At 47.7% G+C, this 25,198-nt stretch overlaps 1 protein-coding gene across 1 annotated transcript in view; it reads left to right on the forward strand.

Annotated features, from left to right (window-relative positions):
• Positions 1-358: 358 nt before the first annotated feature.
• Positions 359-25,198, forward strand: part of LOC311351894 (uncharacterized protein) — a 30,460-nt gene continuing 5,620 nt past the window's right edge. The window contains exons 1-10 of the mRNA XM_084472054.1: positions 359-504; positions 619-728; positions 818-962; positions 1,154-1,308; positions 2,620-2,729; positions 2,987-3,110; positions 11,075-11,170; positions 12,598-12,666; positions 16,883-16,936; positions 20,052-20,204. Of these exons, the coding sequence (XP_084328180.1) occupies positions 438-504; positions 619-728; positions 818-962; positions 1,154-1,308; positions 2,620-2,729; positions 2,987-3,110; positions 11,075-11,170; positions 12,598-12,666; positions 16,883-16,936; positions 20,052-20,204 (1,083 nt within the window). The 5' untranslated portion in view covers positions 359-437. The remainder of the gene's footprint in view (positions 505-618; positions 729-817; positions 963-1,153; positions 1,309-2,619; positions 2,730-2,986; positions 3,111-11,074; positions 11,171-12,597; positions 12,667-16,882; positions 16,937-20,051; positions 20,205-25,198) is intronic.

Raw genomic sequence — 25,198 nt, forward strand, 5'->3', positions numbered from 1 at the left:
GTCCAAATCCAGAACGTGGGCTGGACGTGAACGTGGCTGGCCATTGGTCCAAATCAAGAACGTCCAGCAGCGTCAGTGGGCGCAACATTAAAGCCTTTCACTATTGGTCCGAAAAACCGCCAATCACAATGTATACCCGCCTACCATAACGACAATTATTATTATGTTGTTGTTTTACTTTTCAAAATCACACATAAGTTCGCATTTCATACATAATTGTTATTGTTATTATAAAATTGAACGATTTTTTCATATTGAGGTTTTGACAGTATCGTCTGCTAAAGATGTCCTCGGTTGTTTCCGTAGTGCTAACGGAGAGGCGCATGCGCAGAACGTGTGAAGTGATCTCCATGCTTGTTGTCGTAGGTCCATACTATCAACTTGATGGTGTTTTAACTTAAGTTCAATTCAGGAACAGCAATAAACAATACAGTACCATGGGAGGGCAGGCAAAGGGCAAAAAGAAGAACAAAACGAAGAGAAAAGACAACCACTCAAATGGAGGTAATATCTTCAGGGTTCAGGGCAGGCTTTATTTATATTACAAAGTGTTACAACAGATTGGACTTCACGTTGACTTTCTCCTTGCCTTATATGTGTGAATCATGTACAATATAGGTACAGGGCCGTCTGACTTATCGCCTCACGAAAGGGTCAAACTACGTATGCAGGAGAAAGCCAAGAAGAAGACAGCTGAGAGATATTCTGTACAACAACTCCTAGAAAAGGTGCGCTCCATATTCTGTTGTTGCTCTAACTTTATCAAGGTTTGGAAACACTGCTCAGTCGTGAATGTTCTGCTGTCCTGTCGTTCCAGACGGAGGAGTGCATGGACAGCTTCGACTTTGAGATGGCAAATCGTTTCTGTCAGCGGGCGCTGGATGTAGAGCCGACTCATCTACAGGCACTAGACATCCTGGGACACATCTGCTCAGAGCTAGGAGACAGACAGAAAGCTAAAGAAATATCCTTCGTGTGTGTGTGTGTGTGTGTGTGTGTGTGTGTGTGTGTGTGTGTGTGTGTGTGTGTGTGTGTGTGTGTGTGTGTGTGTGTGTGTGTGTCAGAGAATTAATTTCTGCCAATGGTACAGTGACTGTCTGGTTTAGTATCCATGCACCAAAAAGCCCTTTCTCCTCCTTGACCAAGAGTGTTTAAGTGTTTCTGCGTGCTGTGGAGATAAGTCCAAATGAAGGCCACAGTAAATACATGTTACTGGGACAGATACACAATGGACAAGAAGCTGTGGAATACTACACTAAAGGAATAGAGATACTGCTGTCCGTCCTGGAGAAAGAAAAACAGACCACTGTAAGTGCTGAGACCTTTTATTCTTTCAGAATCTGCCCTAGAGCAAACCATTTAAACATCTTGCTCCAACCTGCTGAAAAACATATGTACAGGACATTAAAGTTAAATATATAGAATAGACCACAGCTGTTTTTCATATGTCCTACAATACTATGTATATATAAAATAATGGCAATATCTATATTTAATACTTTTAGGACAGGGCTTTAGCGGTACAAAAACAATCACAAAAATCAAGGGTAGTGTTCAGTTCCAACCTGAAAACCCATTGATTATATTCCCTCATAATTACGCTTCCTGTCATTATCCTTTAGAAAGACGCCTAATCATACCCCTACCCGCTTTTTAGCTACCTGTATAGGCCTCTACTGGAAGCCACCATGGGCATGATCTGTCCTCCATAAATACAAAAAAGAAAATGTGTCACATTTCGTTATGCCATACATGTTCCTGCCTACCCCCTGATATCTACTTGTGTGACCCCCGCGGTACGTTGGTGGTCCCCTGGTTGGAAATCACTGTTGTTGACAGACTCGTAGCTACCCAGCCCCTCCTTACCTCCCTACCTCTTACTGAGGACGAGATATGGTAGCTGCACACATCGGCCAGAATCAGTCCTTTAATAATGTGTGATTTAGGGTGAGAACTCCAGGCCCTGCTTTCGGACAGAGTGATCTTTACATTTAGGGCATTTAGCAGACGCGTTTATCCAAAGTCACTTACAATAAGTACATTTGTCAGAAAAGGAAGAAAGAGAAACAATATATCGCTGTTGGTACAGTAAGGATGTTAATAAAAAGGAGTGCTAAGCACCAATAATTGATAATTGCTAGGTTAACCCATTGCCACACAACTGTTATTTTATTTTTTTATTTATTATTATTATATTTTTTTTTTTGTGCCAGGACGTACCACATACAATAAGTGTGTACATTAAGTGACAGGACGTACCACGTACAATAAGTGCGTTGAGGAGCTATGCGGAGTCTAGGTGAACTCTGAACATCAAACCAACAGGGAAGTGTTAATGGGCAGCTCAGGATTAGGTTGGACAGGATGGCCCATGGCACCTTTTAGTATTAATTGTTTATAAGAGGATTTTTTTTACCATTAAAAGATTTAATGCAGTTTCTGAAATGATGCAATGCAAAAATTGTACACAAGAGGGAGCTGTTGACAGTTGAAAAATAATGTTGTTTTCTTTTTCTTAATTACAGTTGGTGTGACGTTACATGATATTAATTGCGGGGTGTATGTACAATATTAATTTTGTGCAACAAATAACTGAACTTAATAAATGACTTAACACAGGCCCTGGCGGGAGCTTGCGCGGCGTCTGACAAGGATGCAGAAACACCAACGCCCAAAGACGTGTGTGTGGCCTACTGCTCTGTGGCAGAGATCTACCTGACAGACCTCTGGTAAAACACCGCTACACCATTCACCTTCTGTCTTCTCTTCATCTGCAGGCGTTTGTGTCTTTCATTGGAACAGTGAAGAAAGACAGGACATTGTGTTGAATGTGAGAAAGGGGCGTAGTAGAGTAGTGTATGGCTAGGAGTGGTTACAGGCGTGTGGTTAGCGCTCTGGCTGGCCCAGCTGCCGGTTCCCTTTTAGATTCTTGTACTGTTATGTGATGTCAATCTGACCAGTTGTTTAAAGTTTTCTGTGTGTGTAGCATGGAGGAGGGAGCAGCGGAGCGGTGCAGAGAGTCCATAGAGAAGGCGTTGCATTATCACCATGACAACCCCGAGGCTCTCCAGCTCATGGCGAGCTACCTGTTCAGTGCTGAGAGGAACCAGGTCAACACACACACACACACACACACACACACACACACACACACACACACACACACACACACACACACACACACACACACACACACACACACACACACACACATATTACGTGAGTTATGACCACATTAAACCAGGAAACTACTGAGTTAATTAATGTGGGAATATTGAATTGTGCTCTATTAATCAGTGGATGGACATTTACATTATGCACGCACGCATATGCAGGTCACTGTTAATGTTAATTAACAGCTGATCCAGGTTATATAGAGTCATCTGGTAAAGTGGGATGACTCAGAAGCCTACTATGCTCAGAGCTCGAATGATAAGCAGAGCTTTTCTAAGAAGCCAAAATATATGTTCCATGAGGCTGAGTGAGAATATATTTCTAGCAACATTATTCATAAAAAATACATATCGTCTTTTTTTTTTTCCTAATGGAGCTTGAAGGTATAATCTGTAACATTTCCACATTAAAGTATCTATAGGCGTTTTTACACTGCCTAATATGCCCGTCTTATGCACGCCTTTTTCACGGCATGGTCCGCGCGTTTACACTGCCCGAGGTAAATTGCCTGCTTGAGCTAGCACCCCGATTCACCCTCCAGGACCCTACACACACATTGGCGGTTTGGGTTTCATTCTGATGTAAATGCAACAGCTCCGCGGGGGGGGGGGGGGTTAGGTAGAGGTGTTGCTGCATTGTCTAGACAGAGACAACGCAGCGATATCAACATGAGCAGTTCTAAAGGTGAAAGTGTATTACTCCGTATCCGTAATCCGTATTCCGACTCCGTTACTACGGAGACCCCTCGAGCATTCGCAGTTCTCCATCGGGATGTCGGCTACGCAATGCAATTCGCCGCCCGATCGAACTTATATGCTGACTACTAACCATGTAAATAGTGTTGAAGATAAACTTCCAAAGCTTTTCAAATCTTATTTGGTGTTTTATTAGTCATTAATGTGCAAAGTAAACAATGTACAAAGTAAATAAGGTGCAAAGTCAAGTTATTCCGGAAATTATTTTGTTAGAGGACCAATCACAGCCCTTGCCGTCTCCATCCGTCTCCGTTGCCTCGACGGAGAGTTAAAAAATATTGGATGCACACGTAGAGCTACGGAGATGGTCTCCGACAGGCTCTCCGTCAACGGAGAGGGATCTCCGTGTCTACGTACAGCACTTTACAGAGTAGTATAAATCCACCTTAACTGGAGAGAAAGTGAAATCCGCGAGCTGCTGATCATGGGAGAGAAGGTGATGCAGTCGCATTAAACAAAGACGGGGAAAGATGGTGTGATGTTCAAGAACTGTCCTCACGAGGCTTTTGTTGGGATAAAAAACGGTGGTCAGCAAAATAAAGAATATGTTGGCGTTTTTGCATTTAGTTAATCGCGTTTGTAGCCTACACTCACACACTCTTGAATCTAAAAATAAAAACATTTGTAGTATGCAAATTATTCTAAAGAGGTCTACTCTCCGTGCACAGCCCCGCCTTCTCCCGTGAACCAAGAAAGCCGGCGCCGTGACAAACAGGGATTTGACCCCCTGGGTTTCACACAGACAACTTGAGATAAGACGGTGAAATTGCCGGGAGTGCCAAGCCGCGACCGAACCGGCTTGGCAGTGTAGAAACGCCTTATAATGACTAGACCTATGTTAAATATTTTGTTAAAGAAAAAAAACAAATAAATAAATTCACTTATGAGGTTTTCTAACATTAATATGAGTTCCCCTAGCCTGCCTATGGTCCCCCAGTATCTAGAAATGGCGTTAGGTGTAAAACGAGCACTAGGTATCTTGCTCCACCTTTGGAAAAATGAAAGCTCAAATGTGCAGATTTGGAGTTTGGCCCCATATGTCGTCATAGGCCAGGTTACCTCCCCTTTCTCTGCTTTGCCTGCCCAGAGAATTTGGCCCGCCAATGAGACCATGAGCTACAACCGTGCGAGCGCCACCTGTGTGTGTGTATGTGTGTGTATGTGTGTGTGAATACACACACTGTAACGCAAGCTTGCATTTGGTGAAAAGACTAGACTGCGTCAGGTTCTATGACGTCTCTGGTGTTTCCACAACGAGACTCGTAGTGGGGGTTATCTCAGCCATGGTTGAGAAGGAACTGGGGGGAAAGAAACTTTGGCTTTGAGTCCCTGAAGTACATGAACCGCCACATGGAGGAGAAAGGGATTGTTGCCTGCGACCGCCTGCTGCTCGCTGCCGAGGCACCACCGCCACGAGCCACCTCGGCAGCGGGCAGCGCCCAGACTGGCTCTGGCGGGAGACAATCACGGTCAACAATCCCTTTCTCCTCCATGCCTCCATGTGTTCAGTCTACTACAGATTGATGTAGAAGTGGAAGAACCAGAGACGTCGGAGAACCCGACGCAGTCGTTTCAGATTCATAATATCGTCTGGAGGCGCGCACAGCTTTTGGCCGTGATAATATGATATGATATTGATATCTATGTATAATATGATATTATTTAGCTATAGAGCTTCAGGACTCCCGCCGGAGCACCCGGAGTGTTCTAGAATATTTACAGAACACGGCCAAAAGCTGTGTGCGCCTCGCCACTGCGATACATCGACTGTAAACACTAGTGCATGGTACCGTGGCCGCAAGCTGCTCAGGGCCACACCCCCACCTCCACCTTGACCCGCCTCTAAAAACAGCGCGTTTGTGGAGAGCTCATTGTGGGACTGGCTCGTAGTGGCTGTAACTCTGCACCAAGGCTGAATTTCTTGAACGTCTTCAAGTACTGTATTAGGGGCCCACTAACGCCTATATAAAAGCATCCATAAAGTAGCATGCCATGGGACCTTTAAGTTGTTTACTTGCATCATTTCAAAATCTATCCAACTATCCTCAAACCTAGAGAACTCCAGTGTTTCCCCTGTGATTCTACAGGCCAACGAAGACCCCCAACAGGCCAAAGAAATGCAGTAAATAATAAAAGTAATAAAAAAATGAATGCAATAAAAATAAGGCTGCATTTTCTTGACGTGATGCGAGTGCCATTGGTAACCTAGTTCTTTTAAATGACTGCTGAGTGAGAGCGCACCAGCGTATCAAAAAGAAAAAACTCAACATTTATCTCTAAAACGTACACCAACGTAAGCCAATCTCACCCTCCTCACATTCCCCGCATGTGAAAGCAACATGCTTTCACGCCTGAGGAACAATCAAGTTTACACGCACACTAAAAACTATTTACATCAGCTGCGATGCAAATATGCAGCATATTAATCACGCCGGTGAAAAGACGGATGGAATGCTGGACCTGTACAGCCTAGTGCTCGTACTCCGTCCCTTCACCAGCACAACACAATCCAAAAGTTAAATAGTGCAGCTAATGGCTGTTTGCGGATGAGGGGGATTACGATAAGTGGGTGTGTTTTGGAGAAGGTAGTTTTCCTGTTCAATAACTAAATTAGGCTATCACACGTTCATAGAAAGTTGGTATCCAAAACGAATCTGCTGCGATACAACTCCATGTCTTTCATGTTATCAAAAGCAACCTATATTTACATACCGTATTGCACGTAAACGTTGGTTTATAGCACTGACCGCTATCTAGATGAATGATCAATACATATAACAGAATCCGATAGTTATAGATCTATGATTATAGTTCACCACCATGGCTGCAGTGAGAACTCCGTGTTGAGTGACGTCAATAGGCTGTTACCTCCACCTACAACAGGCGCAGTGTCCTATATTTGTCATAGTCACCACCATCGTGGTGACTATACCTGAATGTGATTGATTAAAAGGATTCATCCGCTGGCGCGCCATTTAAAATCAACCTAGGTGATTCACTCAATGATTTGTTATTTAATTGTCGTCTGAAGAAATCGCAACCAACAATAGCGTTGGATGTAAAAGGGCCCTGTAACACGAGTTGTGAGTCAGCTCTCCGTCACCATGGGCGACGCGGCTCATCATATAAATGCTGTGGAGAGGCAGCGACGTCAGATCCCTTTGTGCCTTATATTTCTGGGCAAGAAAGAAATGTTTATTGGTAAAAATGCCCTCTAGTGGGCAGAACGTTTAATAGTGACATTGGCAATGCATAAGCCTGTGTATACAGTATAAAAGTACATAGTAAATGATGATAATAGGCTCATTATCCTATCCCCTCTACCCCCTAAACTCTGGAGAAGCAGGTCTCCAGTGCAGACCTTATTTATTGATATATTTCAATACCAATCAAGCTCACTATGATGTGCTACTGGCTCATGCCAGCCACCAAGCTCAAGTAAACCGTTTCTAACGTTACAACCCTGTTCAACACCTACCTAAAGTAACTTTGGGTAGGATTGTTTTGACCATGAATCACAGCGCTGTGCTAACCCACTATTTAATGTACCAGTGTCTCCAGACAACGTTAGAACAGCTGTATGAGCAGTCAACGCGTTTAATGGGAAGTCCGCAAGTTGCAGCTATTTCAGGAGAATTAAATAAAATAAGCAGGGTTTGTCCTGCCTCAGAATGGCCTTTTGGGGGTGAGTATGCACGACGTGATGGGTCTGCGTACAGTACATGAGTCTCTATTACCTTATTGGACAGAAATCTGCATTTTCCTGTTATAAATTATCATTTGACAATCAAAAATATATTTTATGCTTGGGTAAATGAAACCCCATTAAAAAAACTAAACAAAACTACTGGTTAAAATAATATATATTAGCTCAGGAGGTAGAGTGGGTTTGCTGGTAACCACAAGGTTGCTGGTTCGATCCCCAGCTCCTCCTAGCTGAGTGTGGAGGTGTCCCTGAGCGAGACGCCTCACCCTAACTGCTCCTGACCCTCTGGCTGTCGCCCTGCGTGGTTGACTCCGCCGTCGGTGTGTGAATGTGTGCATGAATGGGTGAATGTCAGTGAACACTGTAAAGCACTTTGGATAAAAGCGCTCTATAAATGAGGACCATTTACCATATATATATTTTTTGATATATTTTATTAACATTTATTTGAGCATTGGAAGGACCAGGCTGGCCCTAGTCCCCAAATGACTAAACATTTGTATTAAATCTACATATTTATAAAAGCCAGTATTAATTAGTGATTCCTCCTTGTGGGCTATTCTGTTAATAACACTAAACAGAAAGGAACGCTAGCCCAAATGTATCCATCCCTCTTCTCACCCTGTCTTCCTCTTCTCTCTCAATCTCATTCATAAGTAATGAAAAATAATACATTATAAAATTTTATATAGTGCCTTTCTCACACTTAAAGACCGGGTAAACCAAATTCAGTATTTTTCTTCTTATCATATTAATTAGGCCTTAAATGTGTCCCTCAAAACATGTAAAAAATATTTTTCCCATTCATCATTTCCTTGAGGAGCTAGGCCTCAGAGAATGTTCTGTGTGCAGGTTTAAAATGGGCGGGTCTACATCGAAGACCGCGTTACGTAAAGCGGTCATACTCACATAAACCCGCCCCCTGCTGCCCTCTAGGTATAAATACATTAACCGCGCACTAGCATTCTGTGGTTTCACCCGTCTATGGTTTTACCGCTCACGAGTCTGGTTTGAATTGTCAGTTTGCAGTTGGCTCTCCGGTGATGGGCGTGGTTTCCTGGCCTGCAGCGCACACGCCCCCACCGTCCTGAGCCAGGGATTACTGCTCATTTTTCATCAACTTTGAAGCATAATTTTATATACTTCGCTATTTTTTTAGTCCTTCAAATTTGGCAGGGTGGTTAATAATATATTTTCCTGTGGTATTATAAACTCAAAACCCATAATTATTTTTGGTTTACCCGGTCTTTAAGGTCGCTTAAATGTTCTACTGTGCCCTGAAAGTAGGATTGGTCTGTGAAGTTGCCCTAAAGCTAACATAACATTGGGCTTTGAGTCTTTTCTAATGCCGACTGATTATATTCTGCTTACTCACAAATAATAAATTGTAATAGCTGATAAAACATTCTTAGATTCGTACTACTGTTGCATACTCATTGCAAACGGCGCACCTTCGGTATTACAAAAAGCCTGAGCATTTATTTGCACATTGAAATTTTCATTTTCATTTCAAACACATTGAAGGCAGAAGACTACTGTAGTCACATGTAATAGTGTGATTTCAGTTTCAGAAGAAAATGAATCATGTTAAGTCACATGGTTATTTTAATTTTTTAATTTTAGTCTACATTGTAGACAAAAGAAAACTATAAAACTGAAACTATTTTGTCAGAATAACCTAAATGATCCTGATCCACTCATGAATGATGTAAGTAATGTGGACCTTGTTCGTCAGCATCATGAGAGAACAGAGGTTCATACCAATAACCCTTGTGTGTTTAGTTTGAATTTACCGCAACTGCTTGCACAATGCTTTCGTTTGGTTGTCTTTTTATTTTGTGAGTTGCTTTTTGTTTAAAAATCCTTAAAATACAGTTGGCTGGGATGTATTTTACATGAGACACATGAGATATGTCGCTTGCTTGCACAACAAAGCTAGGTCCACTTCTTTTCTCCGTTCCCGCAGTACCACTCTGACTGGTCCATTGAATGTATAATTAGAACACTCTGGTCCTGTGGAGAAATGACCCCATAGACAGTGTATACGTTATCTTTAGGTCCTTGTTAGCCAAAGACGTTTTTATCCCTGGGACTAGTAATAATTTTGTGCTTGGTTGGCTAGAGGCCAAAATACCACATTGTGGAGATTTTAGTTTTGAATAAAACTTTCACTATATTATCTTTTCCGTAAACATGATTCTGCATGAGTTGTGTCAGATAGATTTTTGCTAGCAATGGTGTCGAAGCAACAACTCCTGAACTTTCACCAGATCCCCACGCTACCTCACAATACCCTCAGACAGCGTCTTCTCTGTCATTGTTTTAAATGGGAGACCCTAGCAGCAGAAATTACTTGTTATACGCTAAAGTTGAAACAAAGAATACATCATATAGACACCTTTTATTACTGTTCCCCTCAAAGTTGACTATCTATAATTATATGGTATCAGGTTGTCCAATAATTTAATGTATCATTTCATGGCTCCAGTAAAAAATGCCAAGACACCTTCAAATAGTTATTGAATAGTCAAATAGCTGTATTTTACCTGAGGATACATATTGTTAGTATTATATAGATTTTTTTTTCTTCTCTTTTTTTTTTCTCTTCTCTGAATAGCTTAACTAGTTTTTTTGAATGAAACCATCCACCTGTTCAGTAATCATATCCCCCAATGAGGATTTCTCCAAACTTTACATAACTCTACATAATTATTAGATAATCAAAATTAATCAATATAATAATAATCATTACTATTCTGCAATGTTAAAATCAACTTTAATTCAGCCTATTTCTTGTTCATGGACTCCATGATGACAAAGCATTTCTAATTGCTAACTTGCTAACCATCTGCTGTGAAAATAATGCTGGACCACGCTTGGCTGTGAACAAATGCTTTTTCTCTATGACCGCATGTAAATAACATTGAGAATTTTGAATAATCTGTTAGGCCTTTGTGCCATACCAGTTATATTTAATGAGGGAAATAATATTGAACATCTGAACTGAAGATGTAGTACTGTATTATTATTTTTCTATGTCTAAGAGTGAAGACATGGTTTTCATATTCAACCTCGGCCTCATTTTAATGGTAGCCTGAATAAGAATTCTGAAGCTATTCTTCATGCTGTCATCAGCCCGTTCCCGGAGAGTAAATTGGCCATTTTGTGCCGTTGAAAAGACTCGGAAGCTTAGAAAACCGAAGAATGGAGAAGTGCGTGTAATTCCATTACAGTTCAATAGGGGTGAGCTGGTGCCAATGTCGCTAAATAACTTCACTTATGGAGCAATGCAAGTTTGTATTCTGCAAAATGGCAAATGTATACTATTTTCTGTTTCTGTTGGAAAGAAAATACATTTATTGTGTTTTTGTGTTCTATGCATTAAACCTAGAAATGCAACATATATTGTCCAATGTTTAAATGTGTATTTTGTTTCTAGGAAGGAAAAGACTATCTGATGAGGAGCGTGGGGGTGTGGCTGCCTGCCTACAAACTAGCAGAAGCTTCACTCGGCCTGGAGGTCGAACACGACCAGGTGAGATGCTCCCAACGTGGTGCTGCTGGAGGCCTTATGACTCATGTCACAAACATGTCCAGTGCTGCTGGAGGCCTTATGACTCATGTCACAAACATGTCCAGTGCTGCTGCTGGAGGCCTTATGACTCATGTCACAAACATGTCCAGTGCTGCTGGAGGCCTTATGACTCATGTCACAAACATGTCCAGTGGTGCTGCTGGAGGCCTTATGACTCATGTCACAAACATGTCCAGTGCTGCTGCTGGAGGCCTTATGACTCATGTCACAAACATGTCCAGTGCTGCTGGAGGCCTTATGACTCATGTCACAAACATGTCCAGTGCTGCTGGAGGCCTTATGACTCATGTCACAAACATGTCCAGTGCTGCTGGAGGCCTTATGACTCATGTCACAAACATGTCCAGTGCTGCTGGAGGCCTTATGACTCATGTCACAAACATGTCCAGTGCTGCTGGAGGCCTTATGACTCATGTCACAAACATGTCCAGTGCTGCTGGAGGCCTTATGACTCATGTCACAAACATGTCCAGTGCTGCTGGAGGCCTTATGACTCATGTCACAAACATGTCCAGTGCTGCTGGAGGCCTTATGACTCATGTCACAAACATGTCCAGTGCTGCTGGAGGCCTTATGACTCATGTCACAAACATGTCCAGTGCTGCTGCTGGAGGCCTTATGACTCATGTCACAAACATGTCCAGTGCTGCTGCTGGAGGCCTTATGACTCATGTCACAAACATGTCCAGTGCTGCTGCTGGAGGCCTTATGACTCATGTCACAAACATGTCCAGTGGTGCTGGAGGCCTTATGACTCATGTCACAAACATGTCCAGTGGTGCTGCTGGAGGCCTTATGACTCAAACATGTACAAAGCCCTAATGGCTAGCGTTTGTCTCTGAAAGATAAGAGCCGTTCTAAAGCCGTGGTGGTGCAGAAGTGGGTGCATGGTGACGGCGTAGTAAAGAAACTGGGATGAAGGTTGAGGGGAGAGGATGGGAGAGCAGCGGGTAAATGAGCACCTGTAGGGAATGACGAGCAGACTGGCCATTAACGTCAGTCTGCAGCACATCAATGAAACCCGACGTAAGCCCTGAACAACACGCCGGGTGATTTGGGGCAAAAGTTGCACTTCTCCACTGTAACGACTCTTATCAGCCAGAGCAGATAGATCTCTGCTCCGCCGGCCGGCACTTGCCTTGTGATTAACAGCCTCAGCAGTGCAAAGAATGTTCCTTACCTGGAAATTGAATCGTGTTATTATCAGACAAAGGAGGAACTGTGGTTTATAGTGCCTGCAGCAAAACTCAAAGTGTGTGTGTGTGTGTGTGTGTGTGTGTGTGTGTGTGTGTGTGTGTGTGTGTGTGTGTGTGTGTGTGTGTGTGTGTGTGTGTGTGTGTGTGTGTGTGTGTGCTTTTTCCAACCAGAACACAATCCCTCCCTATGACTCCCGCATCAGTACTGCCAAACTACTAATTGAGACCGAAGAGTTTGAGGTAAGGTTTTGTACATCACCTCACACAGCTGTGAAGTGACCCCCGATGAAGGGGTGAGTTTTGCGGTTGTGAGTGCCCTTGTGTGAGCTCTTTGTCTGCCCCTCGGTAGTGATGGTGTGGGGAGGAGTGGTTTTACAGAAAAGGACCCTGGTAGGAGTGAGACGCAGTGGGTGGGAGGAAAGTGAAAGCCAAGGGGAGAGGGCACTCAGGAGAAAAAAAATCAAGAAGGAAGGAAGCTGTGATGTGCTATGCTGACAAACTGCAGGCATTGCCCCCTGATCCCAGAACACTTCCTCCAATCCCTCACCTCATTCCTGAATTCAAGTTTTAGTTTACCGAAAAAAAACATGGAAATTCTACCTTAAAATGACACATAGAAACCACAGTACTTGAATTTACATATGTATGTGTAATTAATGACATACATGTGTATATATATATATATACTTGTTATCATCATTATGTAGACATTCTGAATCAAAAGTGATTTTAAAAGCAGGAACAACAGCAGTGACCATTCCCCTGCCCCCACACTAATCAGAACTTCTCCGTGTATGTGCGTGTGTGAGACGGGCTGTCGCTGGTATCAGCAGAACAGCGTTTCGGTCCACAGTTTCCGACACCTCGTTTGTCTTCATCCTCCTGTTTGTGTCATCAGGCCTGGAGCCCACTGCGGCGCCGGCTGCTTCTGGTCCTCACCAACGTGTGTGTGTGTGTGTGTGTGTGTGTGTGTGTGTGTGTGTGCGTGCGTGTGCGTGATTGTTTGTTTCTAGCCAGTGGCTAGAAGTTTTTGATGGAAATTGACTTTATGAGTGGAAGCAAAGCAGTAAAGAAGCTGTTTTCTTGCTGTTGCTCGATCTCAACCGGATCTAGAAACACCCTTTTCCCCAATCTCCTTCTTTCTTTTTCTTTTATCTCTCTCTCTCTGTCTTCATCTGTCTCTCTCTCTCTCGTCCACTGTCTCTCTCTCTCTCTTCATCTGTCTCTCTCTCTCTCGTCCACTGTCTCTCTTGAAACAGCATTCAGAATATTTAGTTTGAGGTCACTACAGTAAAGACCTGCTGTCGCTCATGTGGCCCCCAATGGTTCCACCAAAACATGTGGGTGTCCCATACATACACAATCCTAACACCTGCATGCATTACATTCATCCCAAATTCATCATCATCTTCATCATCACCTGTCACCAGCAAGTCGTCAGATGCCGCAGCGGTTTGAGCTCTAGTCCCCTGACAACATGTCAACGTCTGAGGTGTCTTTTGGCTGGTTGTCATAGCACTGATGGATACCTATTCGCTTGCACCTTTTCTGCTATTTGGACGAGTTTTCCCATTGCCTCAACATTGAGCTCACACCGAAGCGTGCCAGGCTGCGCTCCTCGCTGCCTGGGGATAAGGTTAGCGCTGACGTCCCCAGGATTTATTTCCGGATGTGTGGGAGCGCGTGCCGATGGATGTATGGCGCCCTGTGTGTCGGAGATACAGCCTGGCCTCGCTTGTAAAGTCGTTTGTCTTTCTCCTGTCTCCGCTGTGCACTCTTGGTAAAATGATTGTGTTAAACAAAATTGTCTGCAGATTACACACAAGCGTGCATATACAATCACACTCACACACACGCACACGCACACACAGGCAATAACAAATGAGCTCATCCCCAGAGGATCTTTCTCCCATTTTTACTTCCTAAAATAAAGCTGTGTGTGTTTGGTGGGGGGGGTTGTATGGCTTGCAGTGCTGTTTTGTGGCGTAGCGTTTTGTATTGTCTGGATCGTCCTCATCCCACGATTCCTGTGTTTTCTCCCCTCTTCTACCCGCCTCCCTTCCCTTTATAGTTACAGGGATTATTAATCTTGTTGTGGTTAGGGTTTGAGGTGGTCTGCGTATCGGTGAATCTTCAGTTACTTGCCTGTGGGTTGCCCACTGTAGCTAGGCTGGATACAGGCTTATCAGGCGTCTCTTATCCTGTCTACCAGGTAGCGCTGGTTCTATTTAGGTTCCTCCCTCACTGCCTGTCCCTATCAGCTGTTTAACGGCCAGATCTCTTATCTGCTTATGCCTCTCTTTAAGTTGTTTTTCTGTGTGTATGTGCACACGCCTGTATGTGGCCTGAGGGAGCCTTTGTTGTCTTAAGAGTGTGTGTGTGTGTGTGTGTGTGTGTGTGTGTGTGTGTGTGTGTGTGTGTGTGTGTGTGTGTGTGTGTGTGTGTGTGTGTGTGTGTGTGTGTTAGAGGTTCTAGGGCAATGAATCTATTAATTGGCAGTGGGGATCAGTTGCTTCTGTTTGTTTATTTTAATCAGTCATTTAATTAATGAACCACAATGGATCTTCAGCTCATAATTGGCTCAACTATCAATCAACTCCCTCACTAGCACACAGACGTGTGCGTGTACGCACACATACACTTAAAAAAAATGCTCTCAATTAACCTGAACCTCACTCTCCCTTGACAACAGACCTCTCTTTATTGCCACAGGAACCACATTGTCTTAATGGGAAAAAGGAAAAAAGACAAAAACACAGAAAAATAGCTCTATCTAATGCGGCCAGCTCAACAAGAAACGTCTCTCTCTCTCTCTCTCTCTCTCTCTCTCTCTCTCTCTCTCTCTCTCTCTCTCTCTCTCTCTCTCTCTCTCTCTCTGTCGCCTGTGCGCTCATGCCCTTCTCCAGGGGTGATTGGCTAACAGTCGCTTTCAACCCCAGGTTGACAAAAATCAATATATCATCACCTGGGGCCTCACGCACTCCTACACACAAACACACACAATCAGGAGCCCTCAAGGGGAGAGGCACACGCAAAGGAAGCACATGGCCGCTGGCCAGCCACGGTCTGTTCTTTGTAGAAAGCTATGCACACAGCCCTCTCAGCGAGAGGCTTTGGCAAAGGTCACCTTCTTTTCAGCTCCAGTGGGATCGAGACCTTCTTCAGGGACAAAGCACAGAAACGGAAAAGCAGAAAGAATTACTGCTGAGGGATTTCCTCGAGCAAAAATTGTGTGGATAAATCAGAGGAATGGACGGTGATGCACGGTCGTTAAAAGGCGTTGTCTTTTCCTGCTATTTGTTCTCTCCTCTCTGTGTGTGCTCAGTTGTACGCATGTCCATACTAATTGAGGTGTATCAATGCAGTCTATTTATCTTGGACGGTAACACATTTGATCTGTAAATGCAAATGAGTGGTGCTGGTAGGCTATGGGGCCTGTGGTGCTGGTAGGCTATGGGGCCTGTGGTGCTGGTAGGCTATGGGCCCTGTGGTGCTGGTAGGCTATGGGGCCTGTGGTGCTGGTAGGCTATGGGCCCTGTGGTGCTGGTAGGCTGTGGGGCCCTGTGGTGCTGGTAGGCTATGGGGCCTGTGGTGCTGGTAGGCTATGGGGCCTGTGGTGCTGGTAGGCTATGGGGCCTGTGGTGCTGGTAGGCTGTGGGGCCTGTGGTGCTGGTAGGCTGTGGGGCCTGTGGTGCTGGTAGGCTGTGGGGCCTGTGGTGCTGGTAGGCTATGGGCCCTGTGGTGCTGGTAGGCTATGGGGCCTGTGGTGCTGGTAGGCTGTGGGGCCCTGTGGTGCTGGTAGGCTGTGGGGCCTGTGGTGCTGGTAGGCTATGGGGCCTGTGGTGCTGGTAGGCTATGGGGCCTGTGGTGCTGGTAGGCTGTGGGGCCTGTGGTGCTGGTAGGCTGTGGGGCCTGTGGTGCTGGTAGGCTATGGGGCCTGTGGTGCTGGTAGGCTGTGGGGCCTGTGGTGCTGGTAGGCTGTGGGGCCTGTGGTGCTGGTAGGCTGTGGGGCCTGTGGTGCTGGTAGGCTGTGGGGCCTGTGGTGCTGGTAGGCTATGGGCCCTGTGGTGCTGGTAGGCTGTGGGGCCTGTGGTGCTGGTAGGCTGTGGGGCCTGTGGTGCTGGTAGGCTGTGGGGCCTGTGGTGCTGGTAGGCTGTGGGGCCTGTGGTGCTGGTAGGCTGTGGGGCCTGTGGTGCTGGTAGGCTATGGTAGGCTAAGTGCCGTCGACCCGGTGATCAGCACCTGGGTCTCGTGAGCTGGTATAGACAAACGGAATCTCTCGTCTTCTTGCAACTAATGACGATCCATGCTTAGCGCTTCATCAGCGTGTGTGTGTGTGTGTGTGTGTGTGCGTGTGCGTGTGCGTGTGTTAAAGTTAAACCATTGCTCTTGCATTCTAACCAGAGCTTCATTCCACTGGTGTGTCTCTGTGTCTCTCCCTCCCTCCCCATGGCAGACGGCGGTGGACGTGTTGGAGGGGCTTCTAGAAGAGGACGACGAGGTGGTCCAGGTGAGCGGTCCAGGGCGCCGTCGGCTCCTTTGTTTTACACAATGATTGACAGTCTGTCTGAGTCACAGCCGTCGCTGCTCGGCGACAACAGGAAGCGTCTCCAGTGGCCCCCTCTCCCCGGCCGTGGTACAGCCCAGTGGCCCCCTCTCCCCGGCCGTGGTACAGCCCCCAGTGGCCCCCTCTCCCCGGCCGTGGTACAGCCCAGTGGCCCCCTCTCCCCGGCCGTGGTACAGCCCAGGGTCCCCCCTCTCCCCGGCCGTGGTACAGCCCAGGGTCCCCCCTCTCCCCGGCCGTGGTACAGCCCAGGGTCCCCCCTCTCCCCGGCCGTGGTACAGCCCAGGGTCCCCCCTCTCCCCGGCCGTGGTACAGCCCCCAGTGGCCCCCTCTCCCCGGCCGTGGTACAGCCCCCAGTGGCCCCCTCTCCCCGGCCGTGGTACAGCCCAGGGTCCCCCCTCTCCCCGGCCGCGTACAGCCCCCAGTGCCCCCCTCTCCCCGGCCGTGGTACAGCCCCCAGGGTCCCCCCTCTCCCCGGCCGTGGTACAGCCCCCAGTGGCCCCCTCTCCCCGGCCGCGTTACAGCCCCCAGTGGCCCCCTCTCCCCGGCCGCGTACAGCCCCCAGTGGCCCCCTCTCCCCGGCCGCGTACAGCCCCCAGTGGCCCCCTCTCCCCGGCCGCGTTACAGCCCAGTGGCCCCCTCTCCCCGGCCGCGTTACAGCCCTAGCCTCGGTGCTGCTCGGTTCTCTCGCCTAGAAACGACGTCTATGGACTCAGGTCTGTGGGTGCTTCATGAGCGTGGTCTTTGTTGTGCCATCAAAGCACAATAATAATACGGTTGCTGCTGCTCGACCCAACAGAAGAGCAGAGGCTTTAAACAACTTAAGCACCAAGACCTTGTGCAGAGCCGCTCTTTTGTGCGCCTTTCCCTTCAATGTCTCCCTTCACACTCAGGTGTGGGTGTCGCCAGCAGCCTGACATCTGTACACACACCTACACAAGGAGTACTGCGGGGAACGTGAATCTGCATTAGTGGTATAAATGGCAGTACGTTGTGTGCTTTAGTGGGGAGCCTTGTGCTGTCAGCCTTCAACAAATCCCATCTGAGTAGCACTGAAAAGCAAGGTGTACTCCCACCTTTCTCTCTATCTCCCCCTCCCTCTCTCTTTGCTCTCTCTCTCGCTTTGCTTTCTCCTTGGGTTCCTCCTACACAGACCACTTAGGTGACAGATTGAGAGCAGTCATCAGGGGTATGAACTTTAAAACTTGATCCAAAGGCACCAGGCAATCGCACTACAGTTGTGCCTGGCCAAATACCTCCTCACCCGCACACGCATGTGCAAAGTTACAGGCAGGCTCCAGGTGTGTGACATTAATCACATAAATGATGTCAGATTTGGATTCCAGACATTTTTTTTTATCTCCTTCAAATGCAGTACAATAATTTGCTAGCGGCTTCTTCAGTAGCCCTTCTTGCAGAAAACACCAAAGCGTATTGTGGCCAGAACATCCCTTTATATAGCGCCAACTAACACGAAGAAGAGCCAGTTCCTTGTAACTGTTGTTTCAAAGTATTCAGTTGATATGCCGCTCGTTTATTCTCCTCTTCACAGCGGGGAAATAAGTTGTGCCAAAAAAATGCTCTAATCTCTTGGCATTGATTGACACACGCAGACATTCACACAAAGACAATAGTCAGGACTATATTTTGTATTTCAAGTTTTTTAATCAGCCAACCTAAACATTAAAATATAGAACTCTTTATAGTCAATGCACAAAATGTGGTCCATCTTTAAAGAGAACCTTTAAAGCGACTGCTTTGGAGGCCGACTTTATATTGGGACTGAAGTGAGGATTTATCTCACTCTCACGGACACATTTTTCTACATGCTGAATCACAGCTCTGCATTTGAAGTAAACGGACGGAGATGCACACCATTACAATAACTCACTGAAGATCATCCACAGCGCGGCTGACACTCCCAGCATGCTATCTCCACTCTGCTTGTTTTAACCGCCAGCGCTCGCTGAGCTGATGCAGAAGCTCCATTCCAATTATGGTGGAGCTCACACACTCCTACGGTCACCCGGAGCTGCAGCTCCTCTGATAAGCCACTGCTGGCGGATGTTCTTTCTCCCACCCCTGCTGGATGCAGCAGCATGCTATGCCTTGATGAGTTTGTAAGCTAAATGGTTGATTTGGCAGAGGTGTAGTTACCGAGCGCCTCTGGCACCGATGAATAATGAATAATGTTAATGTCCGCCTCGGTCGGCTGATCTCTGGACCTATATGAGAGACAGACGTGACACACACACACACACACACTGTACTTCAGGGGTGAATCATCTGATCTCCTGCTGTGCAAGTGATTGTGTTTTGCAGAACTGTTGTGTGTGCGTTCAAGTGGATGTTGGAATGAATAGAACGTGCTAATACAATTCAAACTGTAAATGGATGAAAATAAATGAAAGAGATGAGGCATTGACCTCCTTGTTTCACATTATCTCAACGGGCTTGATCTATAAAATAAATGACTCTCAAAGATAACATCCATTATGCATTATCTAAAACTGACTGCAATCCAATTTAAAATAAAAAGTACAGTTTCACAAGGAATCCATTGGGAATTAAGTTATCCTGTTGGCATACTTGAGAGTAAATCTGTTTTGTAAATCCTAGTTGTTTTCAGTGACTTGAGAACCTGAGCTTGTTGGGAAATGAATGTAAACTCAACGTCTTGCAGAGTGTCACATCTATTCAGTAGCACTGTTCCTTGTGTAGCCTTAATGTGCATCAAAACATTCTCCCTATCTGCATATGTATATTGGTGATGTAGGTCATGTGTGTGTGTGTGTGTCCCTGACACACACACACACACACACACACACACATGTGCCTTCCAAGTTTGGACATGGACAGATGCACATGATGATTTAATGCCCAGGTTCTCCATGAAAGATTACAGTTATGTTTTCCCCGCACTCACTTAGTGCAAGAAAGACTTTCTCTCTCTCTCCCTCCCTCTCTTTCAGTGTGTTTTCTGCTCTCTCTCCAGGTCTGGTATTTGTCTGGCTGGGTCGTCCCTCCCTCTCTTTCAGTGTGTTTTCTGCTCTCTCTCCAGGTCTGGTATTTGTCTGGCTGGGTGTGCTACCTTCAGATGCAGCGAGCAGGGGAGCACTGGGCTGGAGAGGCCAGAGGGGCGACAGAGGCAGAACAAGAGGAGTATGATGCCTTGAAGGAGGCAGCGCGGTCCTACCTGACCAGAGCTAAGAAGGTATGTGTGAGTCACATGGACAGTGTCTGCTGTGGTTCACTCCCAGCCAAGAGGAGCTTGGCTCTCCTAACGGTGTCCACGGTGTACCAGAAGGCATCCTAGAGCAAGAGTCTGGAACATTATTTATTTATTCAGTTCATTCAGTTTATTCCGATTTATTTAGTCTCTTTGATTGATTTGTTATTGCTTTTATTTATTTATGTCTTCATGCAACGAGTAGTGCTGGTATGTTGGCTGGTTTTGGGGTCGTCTGGTGGTCTTTGATTCACAGAGGTGACGCTCACTGAATGCTCTGCACACGGCCCAGCTGACGGATGACATGACTCACCCTCACCTGACTCTCTGGTTCCCCTGCCTCCCTCTGACTCACCCTCACCTGACTCTCTGGTTCCCCTCCTCCCTCTGACTCACCCTCACCTGACTCTCTGGTTCCCCTCCTCCCTCTGACTCACCCTCACCTGACTCTCTGGTTCCCCTCCCTCCCTCTGACTCACCCTCACCTGACTCTCTGGTTCCCCTCCCTCCCTCTGACTCACCCTCACCTGACTCTCTGGTTCCCCTCCCTCCCTCTGACTCACCCTCACCTGACTCTCTGGTTCCCCTGCCTCCCTCTGACTCACCCTCACCTGACTCTGGTTCCCCTGCCTCCCTCCCTCCCTCCCTCTGACTCACACGCACCCATGTGTACGCCCTCACACACCAGCACACACACACATCAACACAACCAGCCCTCACACACCAGCACACACACACATCAACACAACCAGCCCTCACACACCAGCACACACACACACACATCAACACAACCAGCCCTCACACACCAGCACACACACACATCAACACAACCAGCCCTCACACACCAGCACACACACACATCAACACAACCAGCCCTCACACACCAGCACACACACACATCAACACAACCAGCCCTCACACACCAGCACACACACACATCAACACAACCAGCCCTCACACACCAGCACACACACACACACATCAACACAACCAGCCCTCACACACCAGCACACACACACATCAACACAACCAGCCCTCACACACCAGCACACACACACATCAACACAACCAGCCCTCACACACACACACACACACACACACACACACACATCAACACAACCAGCCCTCACACACCAGCACACACACACATCAACACAACCAGCCCTCACACACACACACACACACACATCAACACAACCAGCCCTGTTTCTCATTCTTTCTGTCAGGGAGCATTGCCTCCACAGAGCAGTGATTCATGTTAGTCTAAAATCCAATAGGCTTGTAAATCAGACGGCCGAGATGCAGGGATGGCTGGGCCAGCCTCCACGCTCTCCTCCTGTTCCTCCTCCTCCTCCCCCGTCTCCCCCTCCCCTCCTCCACTCTCTCCTCCTGTTCCTCCCCTCCTCTCCTCCTCCCCCTCCTCCCCCTCCCCTCCTCCTCCCCCTCCTCCCCTCCCCTCCTCCTCCCCCTCCTCCCCTGCTCTCCTCCTCCCCCTCCCCTCCTCCACTCTCTCCTCCTGTTCCTCCCCTCCGCCCCTCCTCCCCCTCCCCTCCTCCCCCTCCGTGCTCCATCCTCCCCCTCCTCCCCCTCCCCCTCCTCCCCCTCCCCCCCTCCCCTCCTCTCCCTCCCCTCCTCCCCCTCCTCCTCCCCCTCCTCCCCCTCCCCTCCTCCACTCTCTCCTCCTGTTCCTCCCCTCCTCTCCTCCTCCCCCTCCTCCCCCTCCCCTCCTCCACTCTCTCCTCCTGTTCCTCCCCTCCTCCCCCTCAGTGCTCCCTCCTCCCCCTCCTCCCCCCTCCTCCCCCCCCTCCTCCCCCTCCTCTCCCTCCTCTCCCTCCCCTCCTCCCCCTCCTCCCCCCTCCTCCCCCTCCCCTCCCTCCCCCTCCTCCCCCTCCCCTCCTCCTCCCCCCCCCTCCTCCCTCTCCTCTCCCTCCTCTCCCTCCCCTCCTCCCCCTCCCTCCTCCTCCTCCTCCTCCCCCTCCCCCTCCCCTCCCCCCCTCCTCCTCCCCCTCCTCCCCCCTCCCCCTCCTCCTCCTCCTCCCCCTCCTCCCCCTCCCCCTCCCCCTCCCCTCCCTCCTCTCCCTCCTCCTCCCCCTCCCCCTCCTCCTCCTCCTCCCCTCCCTCCCCCTCCTCCCCCTCCTCCTCCCTCTCCGCGGTGCCCTGCTCCAGATGCGTGCCGAGTGGCAGACCGGTGACGTGTGTCTCTCAGTCTAATGGGGCTCTGTCTGACCGCCGTCCACTGGGAGGGCGGGCTGCAGGAACACGTCTGGATGGGAACAGCCTGAGATGAACGGAGGGGCGGGCGAGGGGCTGCCACGGAGACAGGGAGACTGCGGCGATGGAAGGGGGAGATGACAGCATCAGTTGACTGAAAGAAAGATGTGTGTGTGTGTGTGTGTGTGTGTGTGTGTGTGTGTGTGTGTGTGTGTGTGTGTGTGTGTGTGTGTGTGTGTGTGTGTGTGTGTTTTTAGAGGCCCAATTAGGAACTGTGGCAGAGGGTGAAGGGTCTGTGGCTGGTACTCAGAATGCACTAGAGCCATTAGGAGAACACAAAGCCAAGGAAGACTGGCTACGAGAACGAGGAGAAGGGCCTCCAGAGGAGTGACGGACTGGGATCTAAAAACGGCCCTGGCATTGGCACCCACCAGCGGCCAGCGGGCACGCGACTCGCAGATACAACTTTTCACGCACGGAAAAAACACACACTTTTGATAGCCAGTGATGGTGAACTTAAACTTAAATGCGTTAAACAACTGCACCAAAACATGGACATATCAACGCACAACCCAAATGCATCGCTCTTGAAATTCCCAGAAGTCATTGCTTCATTTAAACTAAGGTAGATTTGTTGTTTTATTTCAAACCATGCACATTTTTTTACATCTGAATAAGAAATTTGGCTACAAAACAATGTAGACCGATGTTGAGGGTAACCATGACTGTGATATAGAGACTCATATCTCTGGTTTAAATACTGATCAGATTTCATGGAAAACAGGGGTGAGGGACTTAGAGAAATTTGGCAGTGGCTCGCACACCAGACTGAAGCAGAGCTTCATGTAAAGCGGCTCACGCTCATTTACATTTACATTTAGGGCATTTAGCAAACGCTTTTATCCAAAGCGACTTACAATAAGTACATTTGTCATAAGAAGTGAAACAATATATCGCTGTCGGTACAGTAAAGATGTTCATAGAACCAAGTGCAAGTACTAATAATCCCCAGGCTAACCCATTCCTCATATACAGCAGTGATAGCTAGCTACTACAGATGTTACACAATTAAGTACTATGAATAAATACAACGTACATTAAGTGCGTTCATTAAGTGCCAGGATGTACAACAGACAATAGTGGGCGGGGGGGACTGAATGGCTATGCAGAGTCTAGGTGAACTCTTAACAGGTGAGTTCTGAGTCTTTTGCCGAAGCTGGTGAGCCACTCTGCGATCCTGACATCGGCAGGGAGCTCGTTCCACCACTGTGGTCCCAAAATAGAGAAGAGTTGTGATTTTGCTGATTGACCTTTGCTTGATCTTAGCGATGGCGGTACCAGACGTCTCAACTACCTCAGCTGAGGTAGTTGAGTGGAGGGATCGAGCTGGGCTGTGTGGTTTGACCAACACTTGGAGGTAGGCAGGGGCAGTTCCATCGACCACCTTGTATGCCAGTACCATCATCTTGAATCTGATGTGAGCTACTACAGGGAGCCAGTGGAGGTGGCGGAAGAGGGGGGTCACATGGGAGAATTTAGGTAGGTTGAACATGAGGTGCGCTGCCACGTTCTGGAAACGCTTCAAAGGTTTGATCGCAGAGACAGGGAGTCCAGCCAGGAGCGAGTTGCACTAGTCCAGTGCTTGGACTAGGAGCTGAGCTGCTTCCCTTGTGAGGAAGGGCCGAATCCTGCGTTCAAATCTGCAGGATGGGGCCACAGCGGTGATGTTTGCGGTGCAGCATAACTGATTGTCCAGTACCACACCAAGGTTTCTGGCAGTTGGAGAAGGAGAAACAGTGATGTTCTTGACAGTGACCAGTAAGTCCATGTGTGGGCAAACTTTCCCTGGCATTAGGAGGAGCTCAGTCTTGTTGAGGCTAAGCCTCAGGTGATGGTCAATCGTCCAAGTGCTGACGTCTGCCAGACATTCAGATATGAGTGTTGCAAACAGAGGAGGGGAAAGAGGAATAGCTGAGTGTCGGCAGCATAGCAGTGATAGGAAAAACTGTGTGATGTTATTACAGAGCCCAGAGATCTGGTATAGAGGGAGAGCAGAAGGGGCCCCAGTACAGAGCCTTGAGGGACACCAGTGTCAAGCGTGCAAGGTTTGGACAAGGAGCCATTCCATGTGAACCAGGATAGGGCAGATTCAGCAATGCCAAGTTTGGCGAGAGTGGCAAGGGGGATCTGGTGGTTCACTGTGTCAAATGCTGCGGACAGTTCGAGGAGAATGAGAACCGATGAGAGTGATGAGGCTCTGGCAGTACGGAAGGACTCAGTTACCGCGAGGAGAGCCGTCTCAGTGGAGTGTGCCTTCTTGAAGCCTGACTGGTGAGGGTCAAGCAAGTTGTTATGTGAGAGATAGGAGGACAGTTGGTTAGCGATGGCACGTTCCAGTGTTTTAGAGGTGGTGTCAAAGGTTGGATTTTTGAGGAGAGGCTTTATTCTGGCAGTCTTGAAAGATGCTGGAACAATGCCTGAAGTGAGGGAGGAATTGATAAGGGCAGTGAGAAATGGCAGGATGTTGCTCGAGACGGCCTGGAGGAGTGAGGAAGGGATAGGGTCAAGGGGGCAGGTGGTGGAGTGGTTAGACTTAACTATTCTGTTGACCTCTTTGGAGGTGAGAGGGATAAAGTGGACTCTGGACTCCAGACTGAAGCAGCTTCATGTAAAGCGGCTCCACACCAGACTGAAGCAGCTTCATGTAAAGCGGCTTCACACCAGACTGAAGCAGCTTCATGTAAAGCGGCTTCACACCAGACTGAAGC

This window comes from Micromesistius poutassou (genome assembly GCF_964030765.1).
Source record: "Micromesistius poutassou genome assembly, chromosome: 8".
Lineage (NCBI taxonomy): Eukaryota > Metazoa > Chordata > Actinopteri > Gadiformes > Gadidae > Micromesistius > Micromesistius poutassou.